At 43.6% G+C, this 16,700-nt stretch overlaps 1 protein-coding gene across 2 annotated transcripts in view; it reads right to left on the bottom strand.

Moving 5' to 3' along the window:
- Positions 1–7,333: 7,333 nt before the first annotated feature.
- Positions 7,334–16,700, bottom strand: part of cntln (centlein, centrosomal protein) — a 337,725-nt gene continuing 328,358 nt past the window's right edge. For both annotated transcript variants that reach the window (XM_080188296.1, XM_080188295.1), the window contains exon 27: positions 7,334–7,985. In XM_080188296.1, the coding sequence (XP_080044422.1) occupies positions 7,884–7,985 (102 nt within the window). In that variant the 3' untranslated portion in view covers positions 7,334–7,883. The remainder of the gene's footprint in view (positions 7,986–16,700) is intronic.

Here is a 16,700-nt window from a genome sequence, read left to right on the forward strand (position 1 = left end):
TCTGAAATGGATTTGTTCGCTGTGTCTCCATCATCTTTCACAGATAGAACTTTGCTTACAGTGATCGTTTCTGGATAAGCAGCCAAATATTTGTCTTAGTATTTACTTTGTATTACTGCTAATGAATTGGAAAAGGATTGTTCTTTCTGGTGAGATCAAGCTAATGGAAAAATGTGAGGAATCAGGAAAATAAGATTGAGTGAAGTGGACTCAGGCAATAGTAAGTTCATGAATGGTTCCCTCCTGTGTTAACATTTGTGTTGTTTCATTTCTAGTTGCTCTGTCTTCACTGATGTTCCAACTGGCACTGCAAATCTTTGAATAGAATTAGAATGGCTTAATTAATAGCAGTGAGTCAATTTAATGATATAGTGAAGCAGAAAGCTCTGTCAGCTAAACCTTCGACTTCAAATTATGGAAGTGGTCAGATTGCAAAGAAAAAATAACCTGAAGAGTGTTGTAGGACAATGATTGTGTTTCTCCCCAGCACCACCTCCTGGCAATGTTTAAGAATCAGAACACACACAAGTGTGCAACGGGTTCGTGTTAATTCTTGTCGGGTACAAGGTTCGACTTTTTCAACACAAAATGGAGACTGTGGCAGGTTGAAATGGAGGAAAAACACAGGAGGCGGAATTTTCCCATCCACCCTCTACCTACACGGGAATCGTTGCAGGCGGGAAGTGGACTGTGTAAAGGTCTGTTGATCTCAGTTGGAATTTTCTGGTCTTTGGGCGACCGTGGCTGCAAAATCCCACCCAACATGACAAGGCTCAGGTCTATCTGGTCTGTCCCAGACAATGACGATGTCTTAGCTATCAAACCATATACTCTCCACCAATCCAAAAACTGAGTGACCAGCTGGGAGAGGGAAGTCAGGCCAACTTGAGGATTGAAATTTTGGCAATTCCTCTCCAACTTTGTTTGTGAATGAGAACTGGTCCAGGAGGTCAAATTGCCCTTGAGTTCCTCAATACTGACCCTTCTATACAAGGTAAAGTCCATCCCAACCAGAAACAGGTTCAACTCTGGTGGATAATTCAGTGTCCACCACACTGGCTATTCCAGAGAGTCAGCACTCTGTTCTTTGAGAAAAGACAGTAAGAAGTCTGACAACACCAGGTTTAAGTTCAACCGATTTATTTGACTTAAACCTGGTGTTATCGGACTTCTTACTGTGTTTACCCCAGTCCAACGCCGGCATCTCCACATCTCTGAGAAAAGAACCAGCTGCCGACATCTATAAAACTTCTGATGAAAGGTCATTAACCCAAAAGGTGGGACAGGGGTTTCCCTGTGGGCACCAGGGCCTTGCTCTCAGGCTCAAACAGAGGTCAGAAATGGGCAATGTGTGGGCAACATGTCACTCACTCATAGTTTCCCCCCAGTTGACCAACAAATGTCTGATTAAAGATAGTGGTGGACTCTCAAAGCTGGGGAGCCAATAGGAAGCCCGCTAAAATGAAACAGGCCTCTGCACTGGGGAGGCAGGAAGGGCCTAAGCTCACCTGGAGTGCTGGGATACCAGGTAAATACTGTCTAACCCACTGCCTCTGGAAAATCCCAGCTAGTCTCTGGATAATAGAGTGTTGTTTCATTTCATTTCTGCTAACTACTCATTTCAATTCAGGGCCGCAGGGAGCCAGCGTCTATCCCAACAGACAATGGGCATTGGAGAGCAGGTATGCTCAGGGTGGGGCGCTAGTCCATCATTGGGCACAAATTCATACTAACTCATAAACTGAGGGATAATTTACCGTGGCCAATCCACTAACCTACACATCTCTAGACTGTAGGAGGAAACCAGATCACCCAGAGGAAACCCACGCAGACAATGTGCAAACTCCACACAGAAACCCAAGGCCGGACTCAAACTGGGGTCCCTGGTGGTGTGAGGCAGCAGAGCTAATCACTGTGCCACCCTTTAATAGTTTCACTCACCTTAATTGCCTACCATGTCTTGGGTCACTGTCTGTGTGGAGTCTGTACATTCTCCCCATGTTTGCATGGTTTTCCTCCCACACTCCAACAATGTGTAGGTTAGATGGATGAGCTTTGGTAAACGTGTGCAGAGTTAAGGGGATAGGGCATAGGGGTAGGGCTGGGTAAGATGCTCCTTCAGAGAGTTAGTGAAGACTTGATGGACCAAATGGCCTCCTTCTGCACTGTAAGGATTGTATGGTTCAATGTCTGGGGCAGAGTCATGAATCATTGCTGTGGTCTGAATCCCTTTCTTTCCTCTTTGAACTCAGTTGTAGAAGATAAGTAAATGAGTGAACTGTGCCGGAATCGCGCTGCTGGTGTTTCTAACATCGAATTATTAAACAGTCTCATCCATTTTAATCCACTTAAATGGCCCGGCCCACCAAATTTACCCGCTCAGTAAAGGCCAAATAAACTTGTGATGCAATGCACTGGTCTAACATTTGGAGGAAGGGGTGGGAACAGTTACAGGAAAAGCACGTAGTCCTTCCCTCACTGCTTTACTGCGAAAGTTTGTGAAAAGGATGTTGCTGAATTCTAATACCAATTAATTTAGTCTTGTCAAAAATATCTCCAGCTCATGGTTCCTCATCTTACCAGTTTCAGCCTTTTAGGTTTTAACTTCATATTTTAAACACTGTTTGTCTGCACCCCCCCACCTCCCCTCCATTCCACTCCTCCCCCTCCATCCTCACGTCTTCTCCCTCCATGACACAGCCTCAAACATTCCAGTTCTGCTCCCAGCATTTCCCCCTCGTCCTCCTGGTAACACAGGCCAGAAAGCAGGAATGGTGATCGAGGAAAGTTCACACCAGTAAACAAAAGGAATTTGCGGCTGCAACATGGACACCACGGGTAATGCTGGGATTGGAGAAGGTTGTGCTGCCTATCGCAACCAAATAGCTGGCTAACAGATCACAAGTGAAGAATGACCACTCCAGTAAGTTAACGCCAGGGGCCTGACCTCAAAAATCCTTTCAGCAGAGAAAACTGAAGCAAAAAGAAGAGAGACAAGTGAGGTGGGTTTTAAAAGCTGTTTTGAAAAGAGCTTCCAACATTTTTTTGACTCTGCTCGTCACAGACTGCAGGAATTCTGTCAGAAATAGCCACTTAATGTAACAGAGATAACATTTAAAAAAAAGTCTAAAAGAAACCTTATCAACATTTAGGTAATGAGCTCCAGCAATTTTTCATTATCTGGTAAAAATTATTCCCATTCCGCTGATAGACATTCCCGTTTACAAGTCACTCAAGACTTCATTATTTTGAAGCAGTACAGTTGTCTAGAAAGTGTCTATCTCAGCCAGTAGGGAGCACACGTTTCTCCCCCCTCCCTTCCTCCCACCTAATCAGCCTGCCTCCACACTGAGTCAGCAAGAGCAGAGATACGTGCTGTCACTCAATCGCAAGGATTAGCATCTTACTTCAGGGATTAAATACACCAACAAAATTTACAACCATCTCCACTAAACTGAGCAAATATTCACTCAAATAAATCAACAAACACTCTGGCCCAAACTGTTGTGCCATACCTGGCATAGTTTTTTTAAAGTTTATTTATTAGTCACAAGTAGGCTTACATTCACACTGCAACGAAGTTACTGTGAAAATCTCCTCTGTGCCACACTCTGGCGTCTGTTTGGGTACACTGATGTGAAGATGCCAGCATTGGACTGGGGTGGGCACAGTAAGAAGTCTCACAACACCAGCTTAAAGTCCAATAGGTTTATTTGGAATCACGAGCTCTCGGAGCACTGTTCCAAGTTATTCACCTGATGAAGGGGTAGCACTCTGAAAACTCATGATACCAAATAAACCTGTTGGACTTTAACCTGGTGTTGTGAGACTTCTTACTGTGAGTATACTATGGGAACATTTAGCATGGCCAATGTACCTAACCAGCACGTCTTTCGGACTGTGGGAGGAAACCGGAGCACCCGGAGGAAACCCACACAGACACGGGGAGAATGTGCAAACTCACACAGACAGTGACCCAAGCTGGGAATTGAACCCGGGTCCCTGGCACTGTGAGGCAGCAATGCTAACCACTGAGCCACTGTGTTGCCATGTAATTAAAATTCCATATAATAAATTCATAAAACGTTTCCAAGTCTCATTTAACATCATTAAAAAATAACAGAAGTCTATGGAATAAAAACAAAATGCTGCAGATGCTGGAATCTGAAACAGAAACAGAAAATGCTGGAAAATCTAAGTGGGTCTGACAGCCTCTGTGGGGAGAGAACGGAGGCAACGTTTTGAGTCTGGATGATCCTTTGTCAGCTGTGAGGAAGGGTGTTCTAGACTCAAAAAGAAATCCATGGGATACAATGCATTAAACTTGGAGAAAAACCCCATAGTTTTACAGATTATACCCAACATTTACCCATTTCAAACTGGATTATAAGAAAGGAATCCGCTTCACTATGATCCATACACCAATTTGAAAAACTCTGGGAAATTCAGCAAATTCAAGAAATCTTAGTCTCAAAAAAAGCAGCTTCCATTTCAAGCCAGTCTCTGTTAAGCTGCAGAAGAGATTGTTGCATTTGTGAACATTCCAGGGTGTTAACATAATTCCCCCATGTGATATTTTAATGAATTTGTAAGAAAGGTTGATTGGAGTTATTCTTCATTTCTGCACAGGGTGCAAAATTAAGCTTTTAGGCTTCCTTTCTACGTAGCTTCACGGACTTGCTTCCATCAGTTGCCTGTTTTGAGACGTATTTAACCTGTTCATCGTATAACAGTGTACAGGGAACAGGTTAATTAAACCTCGGGGATTCAGAGCAAGGTTTGAATGCATCTTGTCACACACGGAGCAGTGTGTCAGCATCTTGCAGAAACCTGCAAGGCATATTGACTAGACCGCATCATAGTGACAAAAAAAAATTAGATTTGAATTACTGACTCCATCACCACTTGCCGCTCACTCACTTGTAAAGCAGACAAGTTTTTAAATGTTTATACACTTCCAGTCACAAACATATTTACAGCGTAATGTTTAGATTGGAAAGAAAGGCAGAGGAATTTGTTCACTTGCATATTTATAATAGAATGTTGATCTGGGGAAAAGATGGAGACCATGTTAATTAATGTTAATTAACCACTTGGGGGAATCTTGCTCGATCCTGGGCAAATTAGTCCCTGAGCTGTGAGAGCCTTGAAATCTCAGCTAATCCTTTATTACAGTAAAGAAAAAAAGATGACATCATTAACATAAAACTGATGAAAGGCAAATCTGTGTCATTTTTGCCGCGACCTCACAGATTAGTTTATTATTGTGAATATGATTATATATAAAAATGCTTTTTAAAAAAGAGTGGAATTTGTTAAATCAGATCACTGTTTACCACAAATCTTAAATACATTTTTCAAACAATATAACAGAAATCAGTGTTAACTGAAAATCCTCCCTCAGTACTGATCCTCTGACGGTGCGGCGCTCCCTCGGCACTGACCCTCTGACAGCGCGGCACGCCCTCGGTACCGACCCTCTGACGGTGCGGCGCTCCCTCGGCACCGACCCTCTGACGGTGCGACGCTCCCTCGGCACCGATCCTCTGACGGCGCGGCGCTCCCTCGGCACCGATCCTCTGACGGCGCGGCGCTCCCTCGGCACTGACCCTCTGATGGCGCGGCACTCCCTCGGCACCGACCCTCTGACGGCGCGGCGCTCCCTCGGCACCGACCCTCTGACGGCGCGACGCTCCCTCGGCACCGACCCTCTGACGGCGCGACGCTCCCTCGGCACTGACCCTCTGACGGCGCGACGCTCCCTCGGCACTGACCCTCTGACGGCGCGACGCTCCCTCGGCACTGACCCTCTGACGGCGCGACGCTCCCTCGGCACTGACCCTCTGACGGCGCGACGCTCCCTCGGCACTGACCCTCTGACGGCGCGGCGCTCCCTCGGCACCGACCCTCTGACGGTGCGGCGCTCCCTCGGCACCAACCCTCTGACGGTGCGGCGCTCCCTCGGCACCAACCCTCTGACGGTGCGGCGCTCCCTCGGCACCGACCCTCTGACGGTGCGGCGCTCCCTCGGCACCGACCCTCTGACGGCGCTCCCTCGGCACCGACCCTCTGACGGCGCGGCACTCCCTCAGTACCGACCCTCTGACGGTGCGGCACTCTCTCAGTACTGACCCTGTGCCGGTGTAGCACTCCCTCAGTACTGACCCTGTGATGGTGCAGCACTCCCTTAGTACTGACCCTCTGACAGTGCAGCACTCCCTCAATACCGACACTTGAGTGTCAGCCCTAGATTTTGGGATTAACTCACAACTTTGGACTCAGAGATGAAAATTCTACCAATTGAGCCTTAGGTGAGAAGCATATCCTATTTTCATTTGTTAAACACGAGATGTTTCTTAAAATGTAATGAACCTCTAAGAATGCAAATAGTTATTGTGCATTTCCTATGCTACTTACTCCTTATTCATATCTCTTAAGACTATAGCCAGGATTTTCCTTTCAGCAATGAGGAGGCACCACTGATCCAGTGAGCTCTGTGGCGTGGTTCCACCTTTCTCAATGTTAATTTCATTTTGGCTTCAGCTGAAGATTTCTGGTGTCCAGCAACAGTGATGTCATAATGCAGGCTAAGCAGCCAATCAGAATGAAACATTCTCACAGGCATCAAACCAGAAAATAACTAACAGATTTCACATTCGCTTTTCATAATTTTACAAGTAGTCAAGGCAGATTTGAGTTTGCAAATGGGATAAGTTTGCAAGCTGATAATCAAATTTAAAAATTAATTCACCTTTTTAAAAATCTATGGAATTGATATCGTGGAATGGAGAAATGTGATATTCCACAAATATAAAGAAAAGCTTTTCATGGTCAGTGATTTTGTTCAGAATTATGCAGTTTGTAAATCATTAAAGAAAAAACTCATTTAACAAGACGTAACTTTTTCAAGCATTCTTACAGCCGGAATAATCGTGCAAAAAGTGGAGGTTCACATCAGATTAGTGATTTCTAATTGATTTAACCTGCATGGAGTCTAACATTGCACCCTGTAAAGAGGCTACTTTACTTATGGGTGGTGGTGAGTTTGAGGTTTCATGTTATTGCTTTATATCCCATTGCAGGGGAATATACCCATATGTAACTGCTTTTGGTTGACCTTTTCCTTCCCAATCACTGACTAATGGAGGTATGTAATACAGTTACAATTAAATAAATATGAAAACTAATATTTGAAGTTAAACTCTTTTAGCACTTTAACACAATTTAGCTTGACAAATTAAAAGTTTTGCATGAAAAAATTGATTAGAAAAGACAAAAAAGATTTAACCTAAAACTTTATTAAATACTGCAAAACATAACAAACTTGCTTTCCTATAGCAAACTCAGTATCAAAATAATTGGTCAATAAAATCTTAAACATTCCTCGTCAAATGTACATATAGCCATTGCATAAATGTTAACTGTAATTTAAATCTACAGTAAAATATTTGTAAACCACACCTTAATTTGATTTCTACAAAAATGGTGTTGTGTAGAATTTATTTATAAAACCCATTCATTGAACAACTTAGTTTTACAGGTCATTGCTAAACTCCAAGCAACAATGAATCAAACAAGACATTTTTAAAGTTTATCAAGAGAGATACTCAAAAGTTTTGAATATTTCTTGTTGATGCCATAATGATAAATAATTTCAGCTGTGATTTGTGAGTATATGAGATTGTGTTATATAGTTTATTGTATTCTCTGAAGTTGAAAAGAAAAAATACATAGTCTAATGAAAAATGTTTCAATTACTTTTCTGTTTATTTTGTATAGTCACATGATGAAATAATATAGAACATTGGAGAGCCTACGTCAGTTCTAATGATACATTGGTTCTGTTTGTACCTATCAGCCATGGATAGAACGATAAAAGGGTGTCAGCTTATTTCTTTTGTGAGCAAAGCATATTCTGCAGCTAGTTTCTCTTTCTCGGCTATCTTTTCCAAAACCGCTTCGATTAAACGTGAAGCACAAGGAAACTGCAAAATTAAAGAGAATGCAATGAAGCAACACATTTTGCAAACCACTTAATTTAATCAAATTTAACAGCCTGTCTCAGGATAATAATCAGACAATGACAGAGGAACAAGGCAAGGGTACTTTCTGTACTGCCACTTACCATCAACAATGCTAACGCCCTGTGTAACAGCAGGAATAACTAAATGCAGAACTAAAAATACTTCTGTTCCAAATCAGCCTACGTTATACTTACTTAAATCTATACAACCACGTCATCTTTCACAAACTTCCCGAAGGATTTCAGTTTCCAAATATTTGCAGTGAGTCAGTTATTAAAGACAGTAGCCAGCCACTGAGGCATACTTCATTTCTACAGCCAAATTTTAGCACATTTTAAATGCTACAACTATATCCCTTTGCACGTTATCTAAACGCTTTATCTAATTACTTTTTAAAAAATGGTCTCAATTGCATGAGCTGTCCAATACTTCCAAGAGTTCTACTAAAATTTAATCAAATGAAGTAATAGCGGCAAAAACCATCCACATTAATTTTACCTGCATGTAAAAATAATGTTAGAACAAATCAGAATTTTGTTCCACATTAACTTTTGCAGAATGGCATCTCTATCATTCATTAGGTTCTGCAACTAACACTTTGTCAAACTATGACTTAATACAAGTCACTAAATTGATTTATTTCACCATGAGTGAACATACAAAGCAAATGTTATGATCAGGTTAATTCGACCATTACAACTCACTTCTGCATCATGATATAAAGGACACAACATGTTTCCCACATCATTCTTATGTTTTCTTTCCAAAAATATACTTTATTCATAAAATATCTGAATGAACATTACAAACATTTCCAAACGGCCATCACACAGAGTGCAATAAATAATATTCAGGTTCTCTCCATACATCGTGTTACAGTCTGAGGTGCTTCAGTGCAGCCAAAGAAAGATTATAGACATTTCAAAGTGGTCATTACAAATGGTACAAAGCCATAGATCAAGTTGCACTTTGAGGTGCTTCCCTACAATTGTGATATCTGTAATATTCACTGTAGACATTCAGTGAGTCATTCAGCCTGAGGGGGTTCTGCTCCCTTCAGTTCACTGTGGCTGAAAAGGTCTTGGACAGCTGCCCCAGGCTTTACTGCATTTCTCAGTACGGAGTCCTGGGCTTTGGAATTTGTCAATCTGCAACACTTGGTCAGGGACAACCTCGCACTGGAAAACCAAGTTTCAGGCAGAACGAAAAGCATTTTTTGCCGAGCTGATGACCCTCGAGCAGCAGCTGGTGTTTGTGTCTGAGTGCGTACCTGGGAGCAGCCCATGGAGCACAGAGTCCTTGTCCTCGGGAACAGCCCGTAGAGCAGATTCCCGTGTCCTTGGAAACAGCCCATGGAAGACAGAGTCCTACATCCCTGACAACAGCCTGTAGAGCACACAGTCCTGCGTCACAGAGCTGCTCAGGATGAACCATGGCAAAAACCACCTCATCTCACTCCAGATCTTCTTTGCACGCACATTCCACCAGGAGATGGATGATGGTCTCTCACTCACCACAGTACCTTGAGCGCAATGTGTAGACAGGGTGAGACTCCAGGCGTATAGGATGGATCTAATTGGAAGGACCCTTCTCACCATCAGCCAAGCCAGGTCTTGGTGCTCGTTTTAAAGTTCTGGTAATGATGCATTCTGACAAATGACATTGATAGACTGCTCAGGGAACCATCTGACAAGTTCCACCATCTCCTTTTCCTATGGGGCCTCTAGGGCATTCTGTGCAGACCACTGTCTGATGGACTTGTAGTCAAAGATGTTTCTCTACATCAGTGGGTACTGTAACTTGAGTTGAGTAACGTATCTTCAAACAACGTGCTCTCGTATTTCAAATCTCTTTACCCGAAAGAAGGATCTCAAAGCTTTCCCCTTAACAATGCATGACATTTTTCACTGAGTGTGCATCATAGAGGCATAGAACCCTACAGTGCAGGAGGAGGCCATTCAGTCCATTGATTCTGCACCGACTACAATCCCACCCAGGCCCAATCCTCACAACCCCATGCAAAAACCAATTTTGGTGGCCAACAGCCTGAACCACAAGGACCCCTGAGAAACGTTGGACTTGAAGCTGGGCCGAACCATTTTTCACTTGTTCCTGAAAGTTGCCCAAAACAGGCATTAGGCACACTGCATATGTAAATAAGGGATTTAATAGCTGCTTCAGGACCTTTTTGCTAAATCAGCCAACAATGAACAGGCAGATGATGGGTCTATCTCAGTCTTGATTCTCAGTCAGCAGCCCCAGTGAAGCTAAGTTTATATAAAGGCTCACAGAGTAAATTCAGAACTCACTTTACAGTCAGATGGTCTATTTAATTTTGGCAACACTCTGATTTTGTATTACTTACAGTTAAATAACAAAGTGTGCAGGAGTTTAGGAAGTCCTGAAGTTAAGTTGGTTGGAACTTTGGAAATTTGTCATGGCAGAGCCTCAGGAGTGGGAAAGGGAATACTGAAAAGCAGCAGTGCCACTACTGGGAGGAGGATGTAATTACAGTGTGACATGTTTACACAGGAAGATTCCATTCTAAATGTGGACATTAGAATTTAAAACAGGAAATGCTGACCAGAAACACAAGATGCATAATAGTGATATATATTTGGTTAGTATTGCAGTTGTGCATATCAATGTATTAAAACTGAATTCTCTACTTCTCATTAGCAAGTTTACAATTTAAATTTGAGTTTAACTGGTGTGTCTTTCATATGAACTCTAAAGGATGTTCGACAATTACAAAATGAACAGCGCTTTTGTGAAATCAGAATTGCTTCTAGCGTAAGATTCGCCTTTTATTGTTCGCCTGAAGTGATGTATCTGCTGATGTTTAAAGGATGTCATGTGGTTAAAGGACAGACTGAATCTTTTCAAACAGCAAAGCGTTTCCTTATATATAAATTATCCAAATTTCCACGCTAAGAGGTCACTCAGCTTCAGATTCTGTGAGTCACAAAATGAAGGCATCTGTGTAGATTCTAACATATTCAAACCTGCGCACCATGTGGCTTCAAATATACTTATTCACCAAGTACAGACAGAGCTTCATCTTTCATGGAAAGCTACAAACTTCAACAACTTTAAATCTTCACTTTCTGAAAGATGACTTATCCTGTTTTCCTGAACAGTTCTTGGACTGTAACTAGCACAGTATCAAGGCATGGGGAAGTGGTGATGGAAGAGAGGAACAATGTGAAACTGGTCCAGGAAAGGAAAACTAAATCCCTAACGTTGTAGTCTCATTGAACACTCAGATGGAAAAAAGTGTAATGCCAAACTTTATCAATTAACCTTCTGAACTGAGGTTAGGCGACCGATATGAATCATTAGATTAGCATCTGCTACATGATCTGCAGGATATGAATAAATAGTGTACTGGATTCAGAATGGATTGGCTGTTTTCAATAAGGATCTGGGATACGTTCCAGGATATCAGCACAAGCTTTAACCAGAAAATGTTAGCTTCCATCTTCAACTGACATATTAAAACAACAGACATGTGGGTTTATAATACACATATGGAATCTGAACATAAAAAATATTTTGTTCATTACAAGATAGCTGTATATGAAATAGGAGGAAGCCATTCAGCCCTTTGAATCTGTTCTGCTACTCACTCAGATTGTGATTGATCTGCAGCTGCTGCTTGTAAAACCCCTCGGGTGGCTTTCCTGCCGATCCCCAACCTGGTCCACAATCGTACAGGAAACAGGCCCCATTTGAGGTCTTAAACTTACCCTTTCTGCCAGCCGCTTTTGCCCAGCTGACGAGAGGGGATCAGGAACAGGGAAAAGTTTGGCAGATTACCTTAGAATCATTGAATCCCTACAGAGCAGGAGGAGGCCATTTGGCCCAATGAGCCTGCACCGGCCACAATCCCACCTAGGCCCTATCCCCATAACCCCTCATCTTTAACCTGCTAGTCCCCCAACATTAAGAGTTAATTTAGCATGGCCAATCAACCTAACCTGCACGTTTTTGGACTGTGGGAGGAAACCGGAGCACCCGGAAGAAACCCATGCAGACATGGGGAGAATGTGCAAACTCCATGCAATCAGTCACCCGGGGCCAGAATCGAACCCAGGTTTCTGGCACTGTGAGGCAGCAGTACTAACCACTGTGCCGCCTGCTGGAATTTCCCTCCAGGAGTAACAGCTTCTTTGCAACTTCCTGAGAGAAACAATTCCTCATTTTGTGATGAGGGTATTGTGAGTCTACAGTGGGATAGAGATAGATCAGGTGACTGGGCGAAAACCTGGCAAATGGAGTTTAATATGGGGAAATGTGAGGTCACGCACTTTGGTAGAGGGAATCAAAAGGCTTATTATCTAAATAGAGAGAGACTGCAGGTGAATGAAGTACACAGGGATCTAGATTTTCTAGTGCATAAATCACAAAAAGTGAGCAGGGCCAACAAGTAGTTAAAAAGACCAACGTCATTTTGTCCTTTATTGCAAAGGGGCTGGAGTTTAAAAACAGGCAGGATTTGTTACAATTGTACAGGTGTTGGTGAGGCCTCACCAACTAGGTATAGCTTTGGTCCCCTTACCTAGAATAGGATCTAGTAACATTGGAGACAGTCTAAAGGGATGCACCAGGCTAATTCCTGGGTTGATAAGGTTGTCCTTTCAAGAGAAACTAAATAGTCTGGGTCTGTATTCCTTGGAGTTTAGAAGAGTGAGGGGTCACCTTATTCAGACATATAAGATCCTGAGGGGGTTTGATAGGGTAGATGGTGAGATATTTTCACTAGTGGGAGAGTCTCGAACAAGGGGACAGAGCTACAAGATAAACGGCCGGTGAGTTAAAAATGAGGTGTGTAGACACTTATTTTCGCAGAGGGTGGTGAATCTCTGGAATTCTCCATCCCAAAGGGAGATTGTGGATAGATCATTAGAAGTATTTAAAGTGGAGGTGGAGAAATATTTGATAGATTGAGGAATGGAGGGTGACGGGGAAATGGCACAGAGAAGGAGCTGAGGTCGTGATAGATCAGCCATGATAGTATTGAAAGGCAGAGCTGCTTGAAGGGTCTGGTGGCCTCCTCCTGCTTCTATTTCTTGTGTTCTTTTAAAACCTCAACTAAATTACGTCTTCAACCTTCAAAATTTTGCCTCGTCTGTAACTCCAAATTGGAAAGTAAAATTTCACTTCTACTAAACCAATAAATTTTTTTTACATAAATCTTAAAACAAAGTTAAAAGTTAAACGTAATACAATCACTTAAATAGAATAGAACGAAGCAAGGAGATATCGAGTCAAAATTCTATCCCTCAAATCACCTCCAGAGGGCAATAGTCTTAAATAAATAAGACCAGGAAGCAGCAGTTCCACATTTATACTCCACAATATGACTAATTCCATGTGACACTCTGTCTGGGGGTTACATTCCATTTCTAATACCCTTCACAACAGTCACTCCTGCTAACGACTTATAGATGGAGAAAGGAATTTCATTAAGTCTCAATGCTCATCATTAACATGACCACAATTGCTGATATACCCTGTCCCTCTCCCGATATCAGTTCACAAATAATACTCATCAGCTCTTAGTAAAAGGCATCTGTGCAGTGACGAACGACAGCACCACCCTGACACAGTCTGTGTCACAGTGACAAACGACAGCACCACCCTGACACAGTCTGTGTCACAGTGACAAACGACAGCACCACCCTGACACAGTCTGTGTCACAGTGACAAACGACAGCACCACCCTGACACAGTCTGTGTCACAGAATCCAAAAAAAAACAAAGAAAAAGGGAATGGATACAAGTCCATTTTTCTGTTGGGCATTCTGTGCATATCTTATTGAACTATTTCTGGTTTAATCATCTTCTTAATGACATGATTTGCAATAACACTTCATCTTTCAACTGCTATTCATCCTTAGTTGCCAGATCAATAAAGTATGTTACTGCTGTCTCCAGGGCACATCCACATTACAGTAATTTGTTCTTTGTTCCTGAAAATAATGTGTTAACAAGATTTTTTTCCACACAGGTTGTGCTATTTATATTTATATTCTTGACGCTGTTTGCAATTATCATTGACTGGATAAGTAGTACAACAGCTGTAAGAAGGCTATCATATTATTCTGGTTTTCTTTTAATTGATCATGGAAATTATGCAATGCTTAGAAGCGAAATGCCCAGAGGTAAATATCTTTGATTTGCCTTTAATTCAAAAAAAGTTGTCTTTCTAATCGGTCTGGATTGCACTGTGTGTGTTTATGCAAACGGGATGGGGTGCAGTGAGGGAAATTTAAACATGCAATAAAGGTGACTTTACTCCAACATATTTTCACTCTGGCCACTGGTAAGAATTCAGGTCACCTTATCAAGTTATTTTAAAACATAAAACATATTTAACTTGAGGAGATTTAATTGATGTGTAGTTGCCAATGTTTCACCTGAAGTGTGCAGAATGGATCCAGCGTATAAAGCACACCAACAAGCTGATAGCTGGGACTGGACACTTGTTCCAGAGTACTTTCCAACACATGAACTCCCCGCAAATTCACAAGAAAGGGGAGTGAAAGGGGGGCAGGGTGGGAGAGGGAGAGGGAGGAAAGGGAGGGAGAGGAAAGGAGGGGAGGAGGAGGAGGGAGAGGTAAGGGAAGGGAGGAGGGAAAGTGGAGAGGGAGGAGGAAAAGTGGAGAGGGAGGAGGAAGAGGGGAGAGAAGGGAGGGAGAGGGAGAAGGGAGGAAGGGAGGGAGAGGGAGAAGGGAGGGAGGGAGGGAGAGGGAGAAGGGAGGGAGAGGGAGAAGGGAGGGAGAGGGAGAAGGGAGGGAGAGAGGGGGAGGGACAGAGGGAGAGGGAGAAGGGAGGGAGAAGGGGGGGAGGGAGAAGGGAGGGAGAGAGGGGGAGGGAGAAGGGAGGGAGGGAGGGGAGGGAGAAGGGAGGGAGGGACGAGGAGGGAGAAGGGAGGGAGGGACGAGGAGGGAGAAGGGAGGGAGGGACAGGGAGGGAGAGGGGGAGAGGGAGGAAGGGGGAGAGGGAGGAGGGGGAGAAGGGAAGTGGGGGGGGAAGAGAGGGACAGGGGAGGAAGAGACGGGGGAGGGAGAGGGGAGGGATGGAGAGAGAGGGAGGGGATGGAGGGAGAGAGAGGGAGGGAGAGAGAGGGAGGGAGAGAGGGAGGGAGGGGGGAGGGAGGGAGGGGGGTGAGGGAGAGAGAGTGGGGGAGGCAGAGGGAGGGGAGGGAGGGAGGGAGAGAGGGAGGGAGGGAGGGAGAGAGAGGGAGGAGAGGGAAGGGAGACAGGGAGAGGGAAAGGAGGGAGAGGGGAAGGAGGGAGGGGGGGAAGGGGAGGGGGAGAGAGGGAGAGGGAAGGGGAGGGGGAGAGAGGGAGAGGGAAGGGGAAGGGGAGAGAGGGAGGGGGAAGGGGAGGGGGAGAGAGGGAGAGGGAAGGGGAAGGGGAGAGAGGGAGGGGGGAAGGGGAGGGGAAGGGGCAGTAGGGGAGGGGAGGGGAGGGGAGTGGATGCAGATGATGGGAGTTATTTGCACAGTGCTGCACAGAATGCTCTGTTTTATCTTGTGTTTGATTGCTCGGGGCATCAGTTGTATAGGTTTTTGGTAACAATATTTTGCACTGTGTCGTTCTCGAAATTACCCGACACTGGGATCCCGGTTAATGTGTCCTACACAGGGTGGGTGCTGCGCTTTGAAATTCACTGCCTGGAATGGTGGTAGAGCCAAAACATTGAGGAAAAATACTTTGAAATGCACTTGAGGCGCTGCAACCTCTAGGATTACAGGGTGAGTTGGGCAGTGGGAAATGGCTGGAGAGCTGTTTCTCAGATACAGTCGGCCATCTGTGCTGTAAAGTTCTGATTTTTAACTGGGTCTAAAGAAAATGGATTCTCATCTTGAGTTCTTCCCTTGGCACAAAAGGGCAGCATTGCAACACCCACTGAGGTTATATTGGTGCTGAGATTTTTTAATTTTACTATTAATATTTTCTTTCACAGAGACAGAATGATTTGGTCAAACGCACATATTGCTATGTGGCATTGTTAAGCTGTGTGGAGCTTTCTGAGAGGGAATATCACACCAACATTTCAGTGTGTCATAGATGCTACTTTCACTGGAAGGTTAAAGAATATTTACTCAGTCTGCTGCTCTCTGCCATTCTGAATATTTACTCTGCAGTGCGCTTACACTATCTAAGGTGGGGTTAAAGAAGCTTCTTTTCTGATTTTATCTCCTATTAAGAGTCAACGCTGGAAGCTGAATTGTTCACACATCAACTCCTAAAACACAATATGTTGAAGATGAATGAACTGATGATGAACCTCAAATGACACCAACCAGCTGAGTCAGAAGGGACACAGTGGACACATTCATCACATGCAACGTCTGTTGATGTTTTATTTTTAAACTCTTGCAATTGCATTCATGTTAAAAGAAAAGCGAACTTAGAGAGACCATTTGGGTTGCTTTAGGATATTCTGAAAATCAGTGAAAGCTTCACTATAATTTTCTTACACAAGCATCGTAAATAGTGAAGACATGTTTGGGTGGCTGTTGGAGGCTACATTTATCCAGCTGGATAATTTAACATTTAAAAAAAAGTACAAAGCAGACGATATCACCAGCCCATGATAACATTAAGTTGGCACCCTGAGTAACTATCATCTCCCATCATCAGGACAGCACTCCTGGAATAG

Source organism: Carcharhinus amblyrhynchos, chromosome 5 (assembly GCF_965287045.1).
Source record: "Carcharhinus amblyrhynchos chromosome 5, sCarAmb.v2.hapA, whole genome shotgun sequence".
NCBI classification, from domain to species: domain Eukaryota; kingdom Metazoa; phylum Chordata; class Chondrichthyes; order Carcharhiniformes; family Carcharhinidae; genus Carcharhinus; species Carcharhinus amblyrhynchos.